Below are 21,248 nucleotides of genomic sequence, written 5' to 3'. Positions count from 1 at the left end.
AGAAACAAAGAGGAAAAGAAATTTCTCAATCCAAATGACTGGCCAAAAGTTGGATATTCAAGGAGAAAAACAAAAGCATCATAAAAAATGAAATTTAAACTTATATAAGCAACCTATCATCATTATATTATTTAGAAAAGGCTTATGAAGAATAGGATGGCATGTAACCATTGTATGAATTTTAGAGGAATGACAAGAACAGCACTGGAGAGCAAATTACAGCATTTATGACACATAGCATGCATTCATGTCTACTTTTAAATTATTGTATGCATACATCAAGAGAGATTCGCCCAGAGTTGCTAGATGATGATGTACGGTCACCCCTAACTTCTGTTGATTCTGCACTTGTTGACAATGATGTTGAGTTATTACGCATTGGATAAAAGAGAGAGAGGGGAGATGGAGAGCCATCTGCAGTACGTAAAGAGGACTGCTTGCTCTGTGAACGTAAATGATCCTCAACAAGCATAAGTATCACAATGGAATTTTCCACTAAAACCACAGACAGGTGAGTAGCATTCTCAGCCTCTGCCTTGGCAGCATTTGGAGACAAACCCTCAGCTGCAACACCAGCAACAGCCATAGCAATAACTTGAGACTGCAGTAAAGAAAATCAGAATATAGACATTAATACTGTTTTTCTTCCACTATTTTCAACAAAAGTTAAGAAATACATAAAGCCTTGTACTTATTCTTGTAAATACATACTTTTTTAAGTGTGATTAGGTATAAGTGGAGAGATTTTATTTTCTAGATGAGCATACACGTTAATAACCAAAAATGACCAATGGGGGGAAACATCAACAGGCAAAAAGACAATATTATCATGACATTGCATAAATGAAACTTTATATAAGGAAAATCAATAATGATTGAAAACAATATGTACCTGGACCTGCAATTCTCTAGCAGCAAAGTCCATCAACCCACCAAAGAGTTTTCTCTTAAATATAGGTAATGATTCTTCACGTCTTTAATGCATGAACCATGGAAGAGTGATCACATAATCATGATAAAAAAAAAATCAGTATATTTTCACCTTTAAATTTTTATCAAGACAAAGGAATAATCTAGTAATATCGAAAGAGCCTGTAAAAGATTTCCCTAAAATGCTTCATAATCTTTTCTACAAAGCTAGACTAGGATCAGGACAATGTATTCCATGAGGAAAAAAGTTATGAGAAAAAACACAAGAAAATAAAGGAGTACAAGCCAGCTGAATAATAGTGTAGAGCAGTCTTATTCAAAGAACTGCTCATCCATTACCATTAGTGCCACTAACATCTATTATTCATGCCTGTCTGTCAGACATAATTGTTCCCCATTGGGTTCCCTGTCAATCAATGAGGAACAGAGATCTGAGAGTGTCTTCATATTTTATTCAATTTTAGAACTCACCAACACCTGATTTAAACTTGTTTTAAACTCAATTTTCCATAGGTCCAGAATATCTTTAATTTAGTTAACCTTGAGACTACCTTCACAACCCTAGCACATATGTTGCAATTATATATTGTATTCCAATTCTTCCCGGAATATAATTTTTGTTTCACTGGCAACAATGAAATAGGATAATTTAATAGCTTCCAAAATTCGGCCCAGAATATAGAAATGCAGTCACTTCCGAGGGTTGCAAAAGCTTTGTATGTTTGTAATAGCTCCAAGGATCACAGGGCATGGTTTTATAATAGGATGTAGTATAATGTTTAGTTCAGAAACAATGTCAAACGGTATCAAGTAACAAAAGGAACAGACTACCATCATGGTGCTAAATGCACAGTAATAGAAATATAAAAGGAAATTTAATAAGCTCATAGTGGACATATAAACTTACCTAATTCTCTGTTCTCCTGTGCTAGATCCACCTATAATAGAAAGCCATTCTGCACAATGAATTGTTGCTTCAATATCCTACACATATTGAACAACACTAACCAGTATCAACGAACCTGATATAACCTAAAATCAGGCAAGCAAACAAATAGAAATTTCAGCAGACAGATATTACATGGTGACTAGAATATTCCACAACATTTCAACAGTCAATTGTTACTCCATATGAAATTCCAGGTTAAATTAAAATACCGTAGTTATGTGATGAGATATGTAAGACATGAACAAATATCTAAAAGTTATATTTTTCTAATTCATATATATGTACTGCACCCTAGGGTTTAGTATATATTTCTGAAAATACTTTCTTAATCACATGGTTCAAGAAATATTATCAAATAAGAAAGCTCTGTTTTTGTCGTTTTTTTTACAGCCACTTTAGCTTCTAATTTTTATTTGGTTTCTTTGATATAAAGATATCATGACACCACCACCCCTTGGTAGTATATTTTTTTTTACTATTGAACCAACTTCCTTTTTTTAAAAAGAAAGAAGAAAAATAAAAAGAAAAGGATCTTTTGTGTGTCTACATGTCATATGAAAACAATAACCAACCTTATCTCAGAAGGACAGGTTAGCTACCATCCAGCTCCATCAAAAACCCATTGAAATTCCAGTGAACCAAAAAATATTTGAAAAATTCATTTCAACTTCAGCTTCATATAATACTTTGACATTCATCAATTACAACTCCAGCCAAACAAACAGAGAACTAATGCAAAAATTATTAAAAAACAAAATACTGCATGAGCAGGCAGTAGACATCATATCATGGAAGTGCATCACCTAAAATAGGAAGTTAATAATGCATATAAACATCAACCTTCCATCCATCCTTTTGGCGCATTGAATGTTCTAGCATAATAACAAGGAATTTATGTATAAGGTCCTCTATGTCCCCAAGGCTCGTCGAATCAGATGATTTGCTTGGACCCAACTGTTAAAGCAAAGAATGTATGTAGCATAAATAATATTACAGAAGAAGTTTACATGTATTCACACACACACAATTATGTCTAGTTATTTTCTAAGCACACTGATTTGGAAATATACCCTTTTGCACCCATGTTCTATTAGCGTACAAGCCTACTGTAGCTCATTATGCTTCATGTTGTGCAGTAGTTGTAGCACTTCTAGTTGTTAGTTATTTATTTGTCATAATTATTTCAGTTTTAACTGACAGATGTAAGCCATCTGTCACTGGTCTGCTCTATAGGTTGAGCTCTATAAATAGAGTTCCTGCAGTTTGGTCTCTACCAATAAAATCAGAGTTTTTCTCTCTTCCTCTCTCTCTCTTGGATGTTCCTTTTCCTCTTCCCCTCTCTCTCCGATGTTTGAAGGATAGCAAAGAAAGGGGAAGATAAGAATTTTATAAATTATTACCTCGTAGTTTGATATTAGGACCTCCAGAATCCATTCAGGCCATTCCTCCATATTTTTCAGTTTGCCTTTATTTTCTGGATGACTGCAAGCCAAAAATAGAAGGTCCTGAAATCATACACAAACAGGGAGCTCAAAACTAGGGGGGTACAAAACAAGTTTTCCAGTAGGAAATATATGCTTAACACGAATTCTTACTTCATCTGACTAAATTCCAAAAACAAACATTCTATATGCATGCACTGCATTCCTTAACTCTAACAAAATATATACTTATGGCCAATACTTGCAAAAAAACAGAACTTCATTCATAAGCTAAATAGCTAATACCTGTAGTGCTCTGCTCTGTAGAGGCCTAGAGGCAAATGGAAGGGAATGCAAAAGCACCAGTAAAAGCTGTAAATGTTCAAAGCGATGGCCAGAATCATACAAGTTTAGCCCATTCTCTGTTGAAGAAGCATTGATCTGAAATGAAAAGAAAGAAGACCAAAAGAAACATAGAAAGAGAAAACATAAGCTTTCCCAAATAGATATTCAAAGGGGTTTGCAGGATTCGCTGTATTACTCTGCTATTGTTATAGGAGGAATTGCGTCATTTATATTAGAGAAATACCTCCTTTCAATTAATAAGCTTCCTCTATACTGAGAAAAAACAACTTAACCAGTGTATAATATAAATGGTCAAGAAAATTGCATGAAAACTATCAGAAAAGTGGCAGATAAAGCATGAAAGAACAAGATGTCGTTTGAATATAAAAATGTCATAGATAAAGCATTTCAATATAGAAATGCTTCGTTGAAAATATCACCACAGAGGAAGTAATTAAAATGAATGAGGCATTTGAAAAGCCAAAATCATGCAAATATTGGATAATGGGGGAATCCATTCCATACATTCTGAGAATATTTTTAGTTATTTTTGGTTGCTATGTGGAACATAGGAATGAATACCAAGGCATTTCATGAAGGAACATCACTATAGCAGCATAAAATGACATAATCCAAATGCCCGAGATTCAAAATTGATATGAACAAGGCAAGGTGGAACATTAAATAAATTTCGTAACCATTTAAAGGTGAGACAGAGAAAATATCTATAATTTAGTCACATAAAAAACAGAAGCGCATGATACCAAAAGGACATCAAACGGGAAAGAAAGAGTGAACTTGCCCATTTCATCTGATAAGTACGCACAATCCATAACCACAGAATACAAATAATATGGATAATATGAATGAATGTATAACAATATATGTAAGAACTATATCATACATAATTAAGTTGGAAGTATAATAACTTTTGCTCATTTAAAAAAATAAATACACATGTTCACATCCTTAAATATCTACACACTTAATAAGAACAAGAACCTATAATAATAATATTATAGTGGCTAAAAAAGTACGCTTATTCTAAGTAAGGGCATTGCAATCCCATTAGCATAAGAAACTTTCAAAAAATAATAAATATAAAAATAAATAAATCAGTTGTCATTTTCATAATAGCATATGATTAACTGCCACTAATATGTGTGCTTCAATTGGCATGGACTAAGGAGTAGGGAAAATGTAAAGTATGTCATACCGAGGCAGTCAATAAAGCTCGATAGACATTGTTTGTCATTAGCCTACTGGGTGCTGCTTGGAAAGCCTTTTGTAAGGCATAAAAAAGAAAAGAAACCTTATCATCAAACATAGTACCACCTCCATCATGCAGTCCAACACCCAAAAGGTTCCTTGTTGTATCTGGACCAGCACGGGAACCAAACCTCAGATACCCAGAAGCTACTAAAGCACCTAAGAGACCTACAACCCCAACAACAATGCCATCACTTTTATCAACATTATAAACATTCTTCCTAGCACTGTCAGCACTGATGGATAAACTTATGCCTCCCAAATTCTTGACAGATGGAATTTCTGAGGTAAATGTCATCCTTTCAATATTAACATCAGGAGAACTAGGATCAATGTTACTGCCACTGTCAACAGATTGAGAACCAAAGTCATTGTCTTGTAAGATGGCTTCACTTTTCCCATTGGATCCTTCATCATCCTGAAATGTTTCTATGATTTCACTGATACCATCAGTTTCATTTTTTTGAAATTCAGGATTCTTTGACAACGAATCCAAGACATCACTTTCTCCATCTTTAGCTTCTCTTTGGATCAGAACAAGAAGAGTTTCTATCCCACCACAAGCTAGGAATGCTTTTGCAAATGAGTGAGCTCTAGCCGTATTAGGCTGCACAACCAACCTGTAGAAGAGATGCAACACCCTAGCAATCTGGAAAATGAAGTAAATACAGAGTAAATTTTTCTTTAAATTTTAGATAAATGATAGAGAATTTAAAAATGAAACCAAAACATTATAAATTTATCTTAGATTGTTCAAATTTCCAAATAAGCTGCTGAAATTGAGATTAGTAATAATTACAAGCAAAAGATGTAGATTACTTCTGGTCAGACAGCAGAATATTAAGTATCAATGACCAAAGTTTCTGCTAATTTAGTTATTCAACAATTTGGGTATTTTACTAGTTAATAGCTCACAAAGTTAGATTTAGAGCATGTGATGCCATATAGAAAATAGGGTTTAGATTTTGGGGCAATTACAGCATAAGCGTCAAATATCCCAAACACAACTTTGGAGTCCACCCTCACATAAAATGTGAAGCATTGGACAAGTTAGAAGCTCTAGCTAAAAGGAACATAACAGTACCTTGTCGTCTCCTTTGTAATCATTGTAATTAATGTGTTAGATTCATAGATTAGGATAGTTTATAATTTCCTTGAATGGAGTCTTATTTTTGAAAAAGGATTTTTTATTGATAGGCAAAGAATTCATTAAGAAAAAAAAAGAGGGATGCAAATGTAAAAACAAGAGGATAACAAATCCTCAAAAACTAAACCTGTAAACCAAGAAATAAAGTCAGAAAAAGAAAACTAAAAACATCAAACATGTAGCACTGCACTCAATCTGTGATGTACCAAAGACACCAACCTAAAAGGACCTTCAGAAGAACACAGCAAAGAAGCATTGTGAACTACTGGATCCAAAATTAACTCCAAAGGAAACACTTGACCAGTGAATTTCTTGCATTGATTTAAATACTCATTTGGTTCCTATACTTGCACCAATTTTACATTTTGGTCCCTATACCTAGAAACTACCTGTTTTAGTCCCTGTGCAAGCACTTTTGATTATGTTTTGGTCCTTTCTATTAAGTGTTCCTTAACTCTGTTTTGTAAAACTGCCACAAATTTAATAGCGATAGTTAAACCACCACAAATATTCACATTTTAGCAACAAATTTGTGTCAGTTTAACGACAACCAGAAAATTTGTGGCAGATTTACACCACCAATTTTTATTTTGTGGCCATGTTAGTTAATGGAGTTAACTCACACTTAATAACAGGGACCAACACATAATCAAAATGCTTGTATACGGACTAAAACGGGTAGTTTCTAGGTATAGAGACCAAAACATAAAAATTTAGTAAGTATAGAAACCAAATGAATAATTAAACTTCTAGCATTTCTTTCCAACTGTATATACCAGACAGACACAAATTGAAAATGCAAAAGTCTTTTAGCATTTCTATTACTTCCATAACCTCTAAAATTAACTCACACGGTTTTCTATTATTTTATGCAAGGTGAAGTAGTTTGTATTAATGCAGACTTTGGTTGTAATTATATTCTTTTGTGATCATACCTTGTAGCCTAGCAAAGTTATTAGAATAAGTTCTATTTTTGTCTTTCCAAAAAAATTTAAACAATCATTTTATCTAAAATCAATTAATAATTAATAATTTGAAATTTTGAAATGTATAGGATTCAAAAAATTTGACTCTTGTTTGATGTGATTCGAACTATCAAACTGAACCAAGCTGTTCGTGAGCTTGAACCAAGTCCAATTCAAGTTGGAAAAAAAGGTTCACGTCAAACTTGAGTCGAGTTTTAATTAGAACTAAATATTATAAAGTTGAGTCAAATATTGTTAAGTCAAACCCAGTTGAACCAAGCTCAACTCAGCTCAACCCATTTCCAGTCTTAAGTTTTAACTAATGATAGTGTGCAAGTAAGAGTTTGATAGAAAGTGATGCTAGCACTCCTCATGTCTTTTATGCTATCAATTTGGGTTTTCACATTCAAAAAGGATGTTATCTAAAACTTCAGAAACTTAATAAGAATATTCTTTTATAAGAAATGTGCATTCTAAAATGATGTTGTATTTATTTGCTTCATGTTAGCATCTTTCCTAAGAACTTCTTCCATTATCCCGTAAAAACAGAGAGAGAATAAAATCATCCCATCTCACTACATACCTGACCAGGTTGTCGACAGTCAACCATGAATCCTAGTAAACATCGGACATCATCGGAGGCCAATGAAGGAGATGCTGCCACTATTAGAAGTTCAATTACTACCAAGAGCTCGTCAACCAAAGCATTGACTTCACCCATTGGTCTTGTTGATCCAGTTAGAGAAAAATTATCTACTGAATCTTTTTCAGGAACAGTCCAATAGCATTTTCTGCAGCCATCAAGAAGCATCTGAATTGCATTGGCCTCTCGCATCACTACCGACTCAGTGAAAACCATGTCGGCAAGTGATGATAGAAGCTTCTTTTGTATGCCATAACTACATAAACTCCAGATTTTTAAATCCAGCAAGAGTGTAGTGAAGAGCTGCACCTTGAGCGTATGGTTGATTTTCTGAGATAGACAAAGTGAGACAACTGCAGCAACAAGTTCCTCATCACCTACACCATCATTCTTTCCATCACAAAGTGAAGACAGGGTTTGAAGAAGATAATTCAAAATCTTTGAAAGAATCTCAGGCCCTTTGCAACGAGCCAACTCCTCATTGTTCTTCGGATGTTGAATAGCTGTTGATATAATTCGAAGTATTGGACCAGCAAGAGATGTAGTGGCTACAGACACAGAAAAATTCCCTTCCCTCGGTTCTAGAGTATCCTCATGTACATTGCTAATTGCTAAGGGAAGCAAAGATAATGGACCACCATAAGCCAATGCCCACAAAGCATCCACTGGTCGAATTCGTGTAGCAACATGAACTTGCCCAAGAACCTCAGCTGGGCGTCGAACCAATCCTGAATCATAATAAAGGAACAGCAATGCAACACATTTTACATGCCTTGACGAACAAAAGAAATTTTATCATGGTCTGATAGTTAATACATGTAATTATTATCATAAAGTTAAGGATCTGGATTTTAAATAATAAAATATTTTTCACATAATTATTTCCTAAGGTTTTAGAGGCCAATAGTTTGTCTATAGACATGATTTATGACATAACATTATGCTGTCATTTAATAATTCATGTGACAAAGCCCATCTAGTGAGAAAAGTCTTGGTTATTTTATTGGGGGTGTTGTATTTCCTACAATCAAATCATCTACGATCAAACAAATAATCAGTGATGTCAAAATTAAAAACTGACGAGAAGAAAAGAACCAGCATTGCCATGGGAATTGGTGTAAACTAAGAATATTAAGAAGGGAAGACACTAGAAACAAACAGTTCTTAAAATTTTAACAGCTTATCTTAATGTATAGTGTGTTCATAAGATTAAACTACATAAATGGATTAAGAAACTGAATACAATTAATCAAGAAGCCCAAGAAGCCCACATGACGCAAATCCTTACAAGACAGTTATCTGATGTCTGGCCAACTAAGAAAAAGTCACACATTAAAGAATCCCACTATTTTACTTCTTGATTCAGCTAATATTGCATTGTAGAATCTTTTGTATTTTCATGGTCATTGTTCTCTGCATAAATATATAATTATATTGTCTTCCACAAAGAAACTGTTTTTCTAGAAGTGTTAACATCCACTTTTTATACTAAAAACAAACATGCAACATATTTTCTTTCAGTGCATTGATAACTGAATTTAATGCAAATTCCTAACTTTGTTTGATTATTAAATTGTTGTAAAAAAATTCTAGTTAGATCATATAAATCTACAAACAAAACTTAGATTATTTATCAGGCATGAAGGCAGGAAAAATCAACATATACTTTGGCAATGGCAGAAAATTTATATATTACCGTAAAATCAACACCCAGAAATTATCTGACCTGCAGCACCAGAAGGTGAAGCATCTGGACAGAAACGCCCACTAAGCAATCTAGGATGGTAGAGTAGGTGAATGAAATCTCCAATTTCTGCATCCAAAATAACACTTTCCTCTGTGTTGCTCTGCACATGAGCATTTGTTGCAAGCCATGGTAGCCCTGCTGCATTACCAAAAGAGGGTACTACATCCCCTCCTCTAGAAGCCAAGCGTGCCATCCTTTCTGGGCCAATGGGTTCCTTGAAGATGTAAACAGGCCCCATCTCAGCAAACAAAGGGCATTGACGGCGACGGCGTTGCAAGCCAGCCATAGTAGGAGGAGGGTTAGTTCCTATGCAGCAAAATGCAAGGGGTTTGGAAATTCTAGGAAACTCAAAAGGACGAATTTCATGTAAAGATCCATCTACATATAACCTAATTTCATTTTCTGCATTCCCAAGAATTCCGTTCCTGCTTGTATGTTCAAGACCAACAAAGTACCAGCACTGTGGTCTAAATGCATAAGTAAAATGTAAAGCAGATTTCTTTCCCTTTCCACAACCAATTTCAACAACCAAAAATTGAGCATGAAAATAAGCCTCTATACCCTGATTATCAGCAGATAAAAAACTAAATAACCGTGGCATGTGTGCTGTACCTTCACCAGCAAGTGCACTAGCTGCTGCAGCAGCTGACATAGCTGATGACTTTCCTGATTTAGCAGATGCAGCGGCAGCAATTGCAGCAGCAACGGTAGCTGTATTTAGTGCATCAGCAAATGATTCAATGTAGATCCAAGTAGCAAATCCATACCCATGGATAAATGGCCAGCGACCCTCACCTGGACCAAGCAAACCAGAACTTTCCCCATCAAATTCAAAAGTGCAAGCTGGTCCACTAGATTCCTTTTCGTTTATAGCTTTTTCTAATGTAAGCATCAATTGTGAAGCCCAAATTGTGGTAAGTGTTCCTGTAATGACTTGAAACCATCTATGAAGATCACTAACACTAAGAGAATGCCCAGCCAAGTATTGTATGCAGCGGCACAAAGGAGTTCCATCCCACCTTATTTGCCCGTCTAAGCCAACATCTACAGTGAAAATTTTTTCGGCTGTTCTCAACAGAACTGCTAACAGACCAGCCATTGAGCACATTGCTCTGTTTCTAGTGCATGCCCGTAATATGGCAAGTAGTCCCCTCACCATTCGTGTCCTTGGTGACATGACAACATCAGAATCACCTATGTAAGGAAGCCAAGGAATCAATTCACCTGACACAATGGCTGCCCGAGAATTCAGCATTACACTAGGAGGATTATCACCATCCTCTTCGAAACTTTCAACACCACCCATTGTTGCAAGAAGTGAATCTACTATTAAGAAAGACACGCTCTCCATTTCTTCACCATTCCCAAGAATTTCTACACCACTTGCAATATTCTTCAGTTTCTCCATACCTTCAGGTTTTCCCATGATAGCAGAATCAACTAAGTGCAATAACTCTGCAGACGTATTTGTCGCAGCGTTTTTATCCCTAGGCTTCTGTGGAGAACATACAGGTGAACCAAAACTAACCGATGGAGCATGCTCCTTGTTTGTATGACTAAAATGCCCCTCTGACCCAGGGCTATAAGAAAGATGATCATGTTGCCTGTCAGAAACTGGGGAAGAATTACAGTCTGGTGAGTACATCCCAGATGAATATTTAAACTTACATTGTTCATCCTCAATGTCAACATTTCCTTTCTGAGAACTCTCAACAACTTGTTCCACACCCCTGTCTATCACTTCACGACTATCTAATCCATTATCAGATATTTTTGTCTTTTTTAGTTCTTCCTCTTCTTCCATTATACTACCACCAAAGAAGCTAGTAAATATTCATTCAAATAATGCAAACTCCAATCCACCTGCAAGTAACAAAATTAATAACTTCTCCAGCTAAAAACGAAATCAGTAACCAATATCAAGTGACCAGAATTCGATAGCAAGCCAAGCGCTTTGCTAAGGAATGAACTACGTTAAACATGAAAACATCAAATTACAAAATTAGAAACCAACATCACTACAAATTTGGTCAAAATTTTCAAACAATAACACCACTGAGAAGCTCTGGCTAAAGCTAAACCAAACACATAAAAACATTCTTCGATCGACACTTTGCAGAGCTATTTATCATCAACTCACAGAATCTGGAATCGCCTCACACGTTGCGAGAACGGATCAACGCAGCAGAGATGTTGGATTCACATCAAACGCGGAGACATGTTCATGCAAAGATATCACGGAGCTCTACAAAGAAAAGAATACACAGACGCGCATGCAGACAGAGATGGTTACGAAATCGGCATTGTTTGGTGACGTGAGATGCAAGGAAAAACGAAAGGTTGGAATGGATGAATGGAGCGTGAAGTGAGGTTGAGATTTGATCGAACAGAAATGAGAAGGAGATAGAGAAGGCGAATTGAGCGCGAGAGTGAGGGTGAAATTGGGATTTAGCAAAGTGATGACTATGTGGTGAGTGGTGTTGCCCGGTCAAATATGAAATTGTGAGAAACCAACGGTTGCTTGCTGGCGCGTTTTGTTTGCTGTGTTTTGCCTTCCAGTGAATTTTCCTTTGGTCGCGTCACACAGCTAATCCCGGGTTAAAATTAAGGCTTAAATATGTTTACATTACTTTTAATTAGGTTCATTTTTAAATTATTTCTTGTTAAAATTTTTTTAATTTAATACTTGAGGTTAATTTTACTTTATTAAGTAATAACATAATTGATAAACTGCTACATCATCACCCAATAATATTTGTCGCGCTATTTAAAGGACTATCACGTGGGCATTTAGATGACGTAACAGACACTATTAAATAATGACGTGATAAATACTATTAAATGATGAACGTGCAGTCTATCAATCATGCCATCACTTCCCAGAGAAACTAATATCACATACTAAGTTGAAAAAAATTAATTATGTATTTAATGTTCAGACTTCAAAGTCATTTTTTTATTAAACTCAAATTATAAAATTTGAAATTTTGAATCAAGAAACATCCCTAATTACTACTACTCGTTTAATTTTGTTACTTTAAAATATATGTCTGATGCATTTTAATTGATAATTATTTGTTTTGTAAATAGTTTTTATAATTTGTTATTGGTAACTCTTTTTTTGTCCGAAAAAATTCTTAAATATTGTAATAAAGTTTCGACTTAATATTATTTATGTAATAAAATTATACTTTTAATGTGATAAAAAAAATTTTAATCTTAAATATTGTTTATTGCTAAATTTAATTCATATTTATGTATAAAATCTATATTTTGCGCTTTTCAAGTTAGATTTAAATACTGGTTGAGATGCATACAGTTGAAGACAAACTGCAGATGATCATGATCACAGCAAATGATTAGCCTCAAGGACCGGAAATGCATCATTTAGATGTCATCACAAAAGCAATTCATTTCCGAGATTTTGGACAATGTTAAGTGAGATCCAAATATAATTTTAAAAGATTTTTTTTTAAAATGAGAAAAGTATACATTAGTTTTTTTTTTCTTTGTCAATATGTGTAATCTTTTATTTTATAAAAATTAATAGCAAATGTTTTTTTTATAGTAGCTAGCCTTACTTTGAGTCAGATTTTGGGCAAGGATTGCTTCGATCATGGCTTGCATAATGTACAACCTCAAGCACATCAATTCACACTCTCTCCAAAACTTACAATTTATTTCTACAAAACGTGATTAATTAATTTCGTCCTCGCAACCAAACTCCAAGCATATTCAGCTAGTCAAACATGGTATTACCTAGCAACCTAACTCCCGGTAGATTCAGTTTCAGCACAAGTGCATAACATACGAAATCAACGAAACAACATTTCCAAATGTAGAGGAATTAATGCTCGATCATCCATCTAATGTCCGTCTAGCTGGCAAAGATGGGAATCATGAGAATAATTTACGTTAATAGTATATATAGCGGCGAATATATGAATACTTATTAATCTATTAATAATATAAAGGAAAAAAAATTACAATTGTGACATCCATCTATTCCTAAGAATGATATATCAATTTAAACTCGTAAAAATTCAAACCCTAGATCCTAAACTCTAAACCCTAAACCCTAAAAATTCAAATACATCCTCATTGAAATTATAAATAAATTATTCAATTTATTATAAAATAAATAAAACAGAACATAGTAATAAGCAATAGTAAACGAAGTAAGTAGACTTACTCCTGAAGTAAATGAATATTTCTATATATACATACATACACATACACATATATAAGGGTTCAAACAACACTAATAACTTTTATTAAATATTACACCGTTCAATAACTTTATATTAAATGTGAATTTTGTAAATCCAACCATTGAATTATAATTTTATATCACTTGATATATTTATATCAAATTTTTTTAAAATTAAACAATAACTTGAAAGTAATCAAAGTGTTCATATTTTATTATTTTTTGAAATGTATATATTATGTCAATTTTATTTTATAAGAATGAAGTACCAAATCATCTTGGATTAATATAAAATTTTGTATATATGATTTAAGAGTAAAGAAGTTTCAATCTAATGATTAGATTTATAAAATTCATATTTAATATAAAATTATTAACAAGTGTAATACTTAGTAAAAGTTACAACGGTCGATATCATATGAACCTTCATATTATATATATATATATATATATATATATATATATATATATGAAGAAGTTGTGAAACAATTCAGGAAGAATAAAGCTGAGAACTAATTGGAAGACTTCATTTGTGTCACAAATGAGTATAATTGATTCTACCCGAGCTTAATCTTATTCTATGCATCATTTGATCCATTAGCACGAGTTTAGGGGTAGAGTTAGAATAATATATATAAAATCTTATATTTAAATCTTGTTAGTGTTATTTAATTGTCATAGATGACATGAGCATAATTGATTCTACCTAAGCTTTAACCTTATTATATGCCTCATTTGATCCATTAACATGAGTTTAGTGGTAGAGTTTTTACATTTAAATCTTGTTAGTTACATTTAATTCATATATATATATATATATATATATATATTAGTAAAGTTAATTCACTTAATAATTTATGATATGTATTAAATTTCAACGATCTTACTATTAAATTAAAAAAAATATATATAAATTAAGTTTACAAATTTTTAATAAATTTAAAAATCATATAATACTTCGTTATATAAACTCAAATTAACATATAAAATATTTTTATGATTGTCTATCAATTTAAAGTAATAAAATAAAATATTAAATAATTTTCAAAATTTATATATATTTTATCTATACATTAAAATTTTTTAATTTGGTAATTTTATCGTTGAAATTGAATTATAGAATGAAATCTTTCGTGGATATATGTGTGAGGTTTTGCTATGACATGGAATAATAGTCATTTATCATCTTTTTAAAAAAGCCATGATAATTAAATTGCCTCGTGAAAAGAAAAGAAATAATTATGTATAAAATGTTAAAAATCATTTTAATCTAAATTCCGTTACTTTTTACCTATATAAATTGACAGAAAAAAGAAATTAACAGTGTAATATTATTCGACACTCTTTATACCAAATAATTTAATTATATATGATTCAAATTATAGCATTGCTATACTCAGTAATGTTTAGAGTAGAAAAAACTAAAAAGAATATACAGAAAAGAGGCAAACTTTTCATCTTAAAGAAATTTATATTGGACCTATATATTAATACAATATTAACATAAAATTCCACACGTGCAAAGCCTGAAATTTCCTTAACAAATATATTAATGGAAAAGCAGCTTAACAACCTAACTTTCCGATTGATACAGCTATGTTAATATTATGATACTACGGGTGTTGGCCTGAAATATTCCTTAAGAATTATATTAATGTGGAAAAGCACTTTTGAACAACCCAACATTCATCAGAATGGTAAAATTATATAAATATTATGATATAATTATATTAATGGAAAAGCTGTTTAACAACCCAACTTTCAATTGTCCCTGGACTCTTCTTTTTTTGCATAAAATACCAACTCTTTCACTTCTAATCCTCGTCATAACCAACTTCATCTGCATTGAATAAACAATATCAAGTTGCAAAACAAGAGCCCTATAAAACATCGTCTCATTTGGCTTCGCCTTTGCAACATCAGTTGAGTGTTAGTCTTTCTTAATCATTTGGTTTTGATTTTTAAGAACAGTATACACATATTTCAGGTTTGGAGTAGTATGCTCGACATTCTAAATTTGAACTTTATTATCTCTCGTTATAATTCCCACCGATAAAATAATACACACACTACACTACTATACATATTTCCTTTTTCTCTATAGCTATAATGTGTTGGAATTTGCTTATCATTGCATTGGTGAACAAGAAGTTTCTTTTTCTTGTGTTGGCTTAATGTAACAGGCGTTATGTTGGAAGGACATCAAGTTTTGGGGTTTGGTTTCTTTGTGATAGGTTTATGGCACTTCTTCAACCACGTCAAGCTCCATGCCCTTTGTTCCAAGTCCTACACATCAACCCTATGGTTCCCCACCACAATATCAAGATACTTGGAGCTTCACTTCATCATGGCAAGTTGCACAATGTTCATTGCCTTGGAGCTCTTCATTTCTCCCCTTCATCACCAACCCTTTGACCCCGATGGAACCATTCCCTCCAACCATCTCCACAACTTTGAACACTCCTCCATGGCCATGTCTTTCTTGGTCTACGCTATCTTTGCCCTAGTTCTTGACAAAAAATGCTCCAAAGCTCAGCATGAGTTAACTCATTTCTTAGGAGCCGTAGCTTTTGCACAACAGTTTCTTCTCATCCGCTTTCACACTAGAGATCACGTGGGGCCAGAAAGCCAATACCACTTCTTCTTGCAACTTCTGATCCTTGTTTCTCTGGCCACAACCCTCATGGGAATTGGCTTCCCTAAGAGCTTCTTGGTCAAGTTTGTTCGTTCTGTCAGCATTATCTTCCAAGGTGTGTGGCTTATGATGACGGGGTTTCTGCTTTGGACACCTGGTTTTCAAGCCAAAGGTTGCGTCACGCACCTTAAGGAATACTTGGTCACATGCAAAGATGATGAGGCCCTTCATCGTGCTACCACCTTGGTGAACATTCAATTCAGCTGGATGTTGATTGGAGTCACCCTTTTCGCATTGTCTTTCTACTTGGTTATGGTTGGAAGATATGGTGAAAAAGTGGAGTACGTTTCACTGAGAATGGAGGAATATTGCCGTGGAGAAGATGGCTCGAACTTCGATGTTGAATCTCAATCCCCAAAGAAAAACGTGCAAGAGCAAATTATTGGAAGCACTTTGTGAAGCATATAACAGGAAGCAAGACTAGCAAACATAACAATCATATACGATTGCTGGACAGCATAAAGAATATTAACATAGCAGATTTGTCACGTAAAGGTCAATAGCACATTGCTGGACAGAATAGTGTTTGCCCCCACGATAAACGATTTCCCTTTTAGTTTCTTGGATTTGATCTGTTTTGTATTTTTAATAGATTTAAATATACCTTTCTTCCCTATAGTTGAGTAACTTTATCTTTTAATTTTTATTGTAAAAATAAAATCATTTTCGTTATGATGTATGTTATTTATTTTCTTTTAATCTTTATCGTCTAGCTATTACTATAATAATTAAAAAATAAAATTTATAAAATTATAAGAATAATTTATATATATATAATGAAATGGAATTAAGATTTTAATTATAAAGACTAAATATTATTGGAATAATATATATATATATATATATAATATGAAATAGAATTAATATATATATAATTTACATATTTGATATCATTTGATTTAATGCACAACTCCGATTCTAAGGAGTACGTTTAGCTGTTATAAATGAGTTCAGATTAAACAATGGGAAAAAAAAAAAAAAGTTATGCATAAACGTTACTATAGTTGAATCGCACTTTTTTTTTTTTGGTTCGTCCCTGGAGTATCCAGGGCCGACAGCAGTGACTAATCTCCTTGCTAGGTTGGAGATACCTCAAAGAGTGGGATAGCTGGCCCCAAGATTTAACGCGGCTGCATACACAAGGCAGGATTCGAACTCCTGACCTTGCTTAAGCGTTGATCAACCCCTATCGCTAAACCACACGCTTGGGGTTAGTTGAATCGCACTTTGTTATTTATGAGAGTTAATCTTTGATTATTTTAAAGGTTATATCCATAATGATTTGTGATTATTTTTAGACTTATGGGCATAATTCACATAAAATTTTAAAATTCATAACTAAAAACTAATTTATACTTGTGAAACATGATTTTTATTGATTAATCATTATTTTAATACATGAGAGTAGAAACTGAGAGTAACATATTAGATCTACCAATATATCTCAAAGATAAATCTTATAACTAATGAATCAAAAAATTTAGTTTTTTGATCGACAATGTAAAAGAGATAGTATATAATCATTAAAGCCTTAAATCATTTGAATTTTTAATGAGTCAATTTTTTCTTGTACATATAGATAAAAAAATCTAAGTTAATCTCCGATTGTTCTTCTTTTTGTATTAGAATATTTACTATAACTAATATTGTGTTTATCTGTTTTAGGACAATAATAAAAGAGGGAATGAACAATATCAAATATTATTTTTGAAATTTTAATCATTATGGATAGCTTGAAATAATTCTCTTTATCCAACAAAATTGAGTTAAGTCTATCTACAATATATATAAAGGAAGTGAATTGTGTCAACTAGCAAGTAAAATTTTAAAAAATAATAATAATAATAATAAAGTAAAGTAGAATATAACATTATTTAAAAAATAAAGAAAACAATTATGCCATGGTCGATTTTTAAATTTTAAAATAAAATTATAAAAGAAGAAAAGTAAACTATGTTACCGTCTACTTCAATCTTAAAATATAATATAGACATTGTTATTGTCGACTTCTTATCATCAAGAGAAAATCAAATATTTTTTTAAAATAAATCGATCATATTATTATCATTTTATCAAGTTTTTTTAATAAAAAAAAACGTGTAAATAAATTGAGGATTACAATGTTGATTTCCTATACTATATTTCTTCTACATCATGCAAGTCGAAAAGCCGACATGTGTTTAGCATCAAACAGTTATTGTTTTCCTCTCAATTTTTGTTTGATAGTTAAACTATTTGCGTTGTGCCTCACTCTTCTCCTTCTGTCACTGTTTTAGAACCAAGGCCGATTTCAGTCCACTACAAGAAAATGCCAAATTTCCGACAGATGGAAAAAAAAAACATTTCCGACTGAAATTTTTCGACAGAATAAAATCTGTCGGAAAATGTATATTTCTGACGGAAAATTGGAACAAATCCGTCGGAAATTTCTGACGGAATATATCTGTCGAAAATTTTTGACAGAAAAATCGATCGAAAATTTTTGACGGAACAAATCCGTCAGAAATTTCCGACGGAATATTCTGTCAAAAATTCTGTTGGAAACCCTGAATGCACTATTTAATATTTTCTTTATTATATGGGTGTTTTCAAAATATAAATATATATATTATTTGTAATGAATAACATAAATATAATGAGTGAGTGAGGTATCCCTAATTACCTATATCATTAATTTGTTTTTGAAAACTACCAACAATTTAGTTAAGAATAACATATGTTTTCTTTAATTTTTAAAAATCACTCATCTTTCAAAATATCATTATTAATTAAAATAAGAGAGGAAAAAGTTAATTTACATTAAGCAAATTAATCATATGCGTCTATCATTTGTTTCTAAATTACATCCAATATATACTATGTCATTTTTATGAAAAATTTATTCATCTTTGATTTTGAAAATAAGAATTTTTCAATTCTTTTTTCATAGTTGATATTCTCAAATAAGAATTTATTACTTAAAGTTGATATATATTTTAAATCATAGTGTGCATGATATTTAATTTAATATATATATATATATATATATATATATATTTTTTTTTTCTTCAAAAGTTGAAATGAAATAAGAGATAAAATCTATTGATATTTGTATTAATAATTTATTTTCTCTTAATATATAGTATATAAATAGTATTATCTTATATAAGTAGTAATTGTATGTGCCACTATTAAATAAATAAATAAGAAAATTAACACTGACTTAAAAATTTGAGAATATATATATACAACGTCATTTAGAAAAACTGCAAGTAGGGGTCAATGTAATTTTTCCTAGCTAGATTAAATCTTCTTTATTTAAAAATTAAAACATTATATTTAAAATAATTACATACTAAATAATTATTTTTGTTCCTAATCTTGATTGATTTAAAAAAAAATATCTCTCCAAGTTGTAGTAATTTTTTAAATTTGCATTTTATTGATTTATGAATTTTATATTTAAGTAGTAAATCAGTAAAATATAGGTAACGAGTATAAATATATGAGTATTTAAAAATTCAATGAATCTATATATAAAAATTAGAAATAAGTAGATTGTTAATTATAAAAGTAAGTATATAAATAAAGATTAATTAAATATATATATTATTATTATTCATAATATAATAATTAATTATCGAGTGATGTATAATACTTAATAAAAGTTACACCCGGTATCAGTATTAGTATAACCTGTTTGTCTATATATATAAAGACAAAGACAGAGAGACTGAGAAAATGAATGGAAGAAAAATAGTTAAATATATAGTTGTTTGATTATGTATATAGTAATAGATAAAGGGAAATATATATACGTCATCTTGTAACTAATTTTTGTCTCCAAAATAATGGATAATTATATTCCCTCAATTCTTAAGAAATAAATAAATAATTTTTATTTATTAATTTAACTTTTTATTAAAAGATTTAAAGACATGAAATGTATAATGGTATGTGATAACCTAAATAAATAAATAATTTTTAATTATTATTAACGATCAAACTGTTCAATTTAAAAATCTTAATGCATAGATCAAATCTGCAAATTTTTAGAAAATTTGAAAATCATTTGATACTTCATTTCATTAATTCAAATTGACGGATAATCATAGATCAATTTTATACATTGATTAAAATTAATGAAACGAAGTATCAAATGATTTTTAAATTTTCTAACAATTTACATATTTGATCTATGCATTAAGAACTTTAAATTGAACGGTTAGATAATTGAAATTTGATAAAGAAAATGAGTTATTGAACGGAGTAAGTCTATGTAATTCTTAGAGTAAAAAGATCCATCTTCTTTAATATATATATATATATATATATATATATATATATAATTTGCTTTCCTTTTGTGTTTCATTTTCTGTTTATGCTTTTTTAGTTTATCAGTTGTCGTCCTACATGTGTTTGTTACCTTTTTCTTTAATTTGGATTTTATACGATGTAAGTTTTAATTAGATATTCAGCGAATCATATTAATAAAGATTTCAACAAATTATATTACTATTAAACATCTGATGAATAAGGATATATTTAAAAGAAATAACTTATTTAAGATATTATATAATAAGTTTTTATGTAATAAGATCAATGAATAATGATATGTTTTAAGAAATAATACTTGTTTAAGATCTTATATAATAAGTTTTTATATGATAAGATCTTATAATATTATATTACTATATATTTTTGAGAAAGTTGAATTGAGTCTTTAATTTTTAAAAATAAGATTAATTTAATCAATGTTTACTTAATTAAAAAATAACTTATTTAACATATTTTAATAAATAAAAACTTAATTGATACCTTCTAAAATAAAAATAATGTTATTAAACGTAAGAAACAAATTAAAGATTGAATTTTTTTAACAAATAAAAACTAATATAACAATTAATAATTTATATTTCTATTTATATTAATTATAAATATTTCTTAT

The 21,248-nt window shown here is 31.2% G+C and overlaps 2 protein-coding genes across 7 annotated transcripts in view; one reads left to right on the top strand and one right to left on the bottom strand.

Moving 5' to 3' along the window:
- LOC109808288 (BEACH domain-containing protein C2) overlaps positions 1-11,938 on the bottom strand; it is a 46,836-nt gene extending 34,898 nt beyond the window's left edge. For 2 of the 6 annotated variants that reach the window (XR_003805010.2, XR_003805009.2), the window contains exons 1-10: positions 11,557-11,900; positions 9,396-11,279; positions 7,610-8,397; positions 4,862-5,563; positions 3,607-3,741; positions 3,280-3,384; positions 2,720-2,833; positions 1,838-1,914; positions 893-974; positions 278-601 (exon numbers count right to left, since the gene is read on the bottom strand). Coding sequence is in view for 3 of the 6 variants with exons in the window: in XM_083070273.1 (XP_082926399.1) it covers positions 278-601; positions 893-974; positions 1,838-1,914; positions 2,720-2,833; positions 3,280-3,384; positions 3,607-3,741; positions 4,862-5,563; positions 7,610-8,397; positions 9,396-11,220 (4,152 nt within the window). In the remaining 3 variants the exon portion in view is untranslated. Of the gene's footprint in view, positions 1-277; positions 602-892; positions 975-1,837; positions 1,915-2,719; positions 2,834-3,279; positions 3,385-3,606; positions 3,742-4,861; positions 5,564-7,609; positions 8,398-9,395; positions 11,280-11,556 lie in introns of all 6 variants that reach the window. The other 4 variants (XR_014432104.1, XM_083070273.1, XM_029273421.2 and 1 more) reach the window with 4 other exon arrangements.
- Positions 11,939-15,468: 3,530 nt separating this feature from the next.
- LOC109807138 (uncharacterized) lies at positions 15,469-17,020 on the top strand. Its single transcript, XM_020369665.3, has 2 exons — positions 15,469-15,613; positions 15,810-17,020. Exon 2 carries the CDS (start codon positions 15,815-15,817, stop codon positions 16,718-16,720), a length of 906 nt encoding a protein of 301 aa, XP_020225254.1. The 5' UTR covers positions 15,469-15,613; positions 15,810-15,814; the 3' UTR covers positions 16,721-17,020.
- The last annotated feature ends 4,228 nt before the right edge of the window (positions 17,021-21,248 follow it).

The sequence above is a fragment of the Cajanus cajan genome, chromosome 3 (assembly GCF_000230855.2).
Source record: "Cajanus cajan strain Asha chromosome 3, NIPB_CcT2T_4, whole genome shotgun sequence".
NCBI lineage: Eukaryota > Viridiplantae > Streptophyta > Magnoliopsida > Fabales > Fabaceae > Cajanus > Cajanus cajan.
The sequence above is the reverse complement of the archived record's forward strand: the minus strand, read 5'-3'. Positions and strand labels throughout refer to the sequence as shown.

Coding starts and splice junctions, on each gene's coding strand:
- LOC109807138 (XM_020369665.3), top strand. CDS start 15,815: ATGTTGGAAGGACATCAAGTTTTGGGGTTTGGTTTCTTTGTGATAGGT.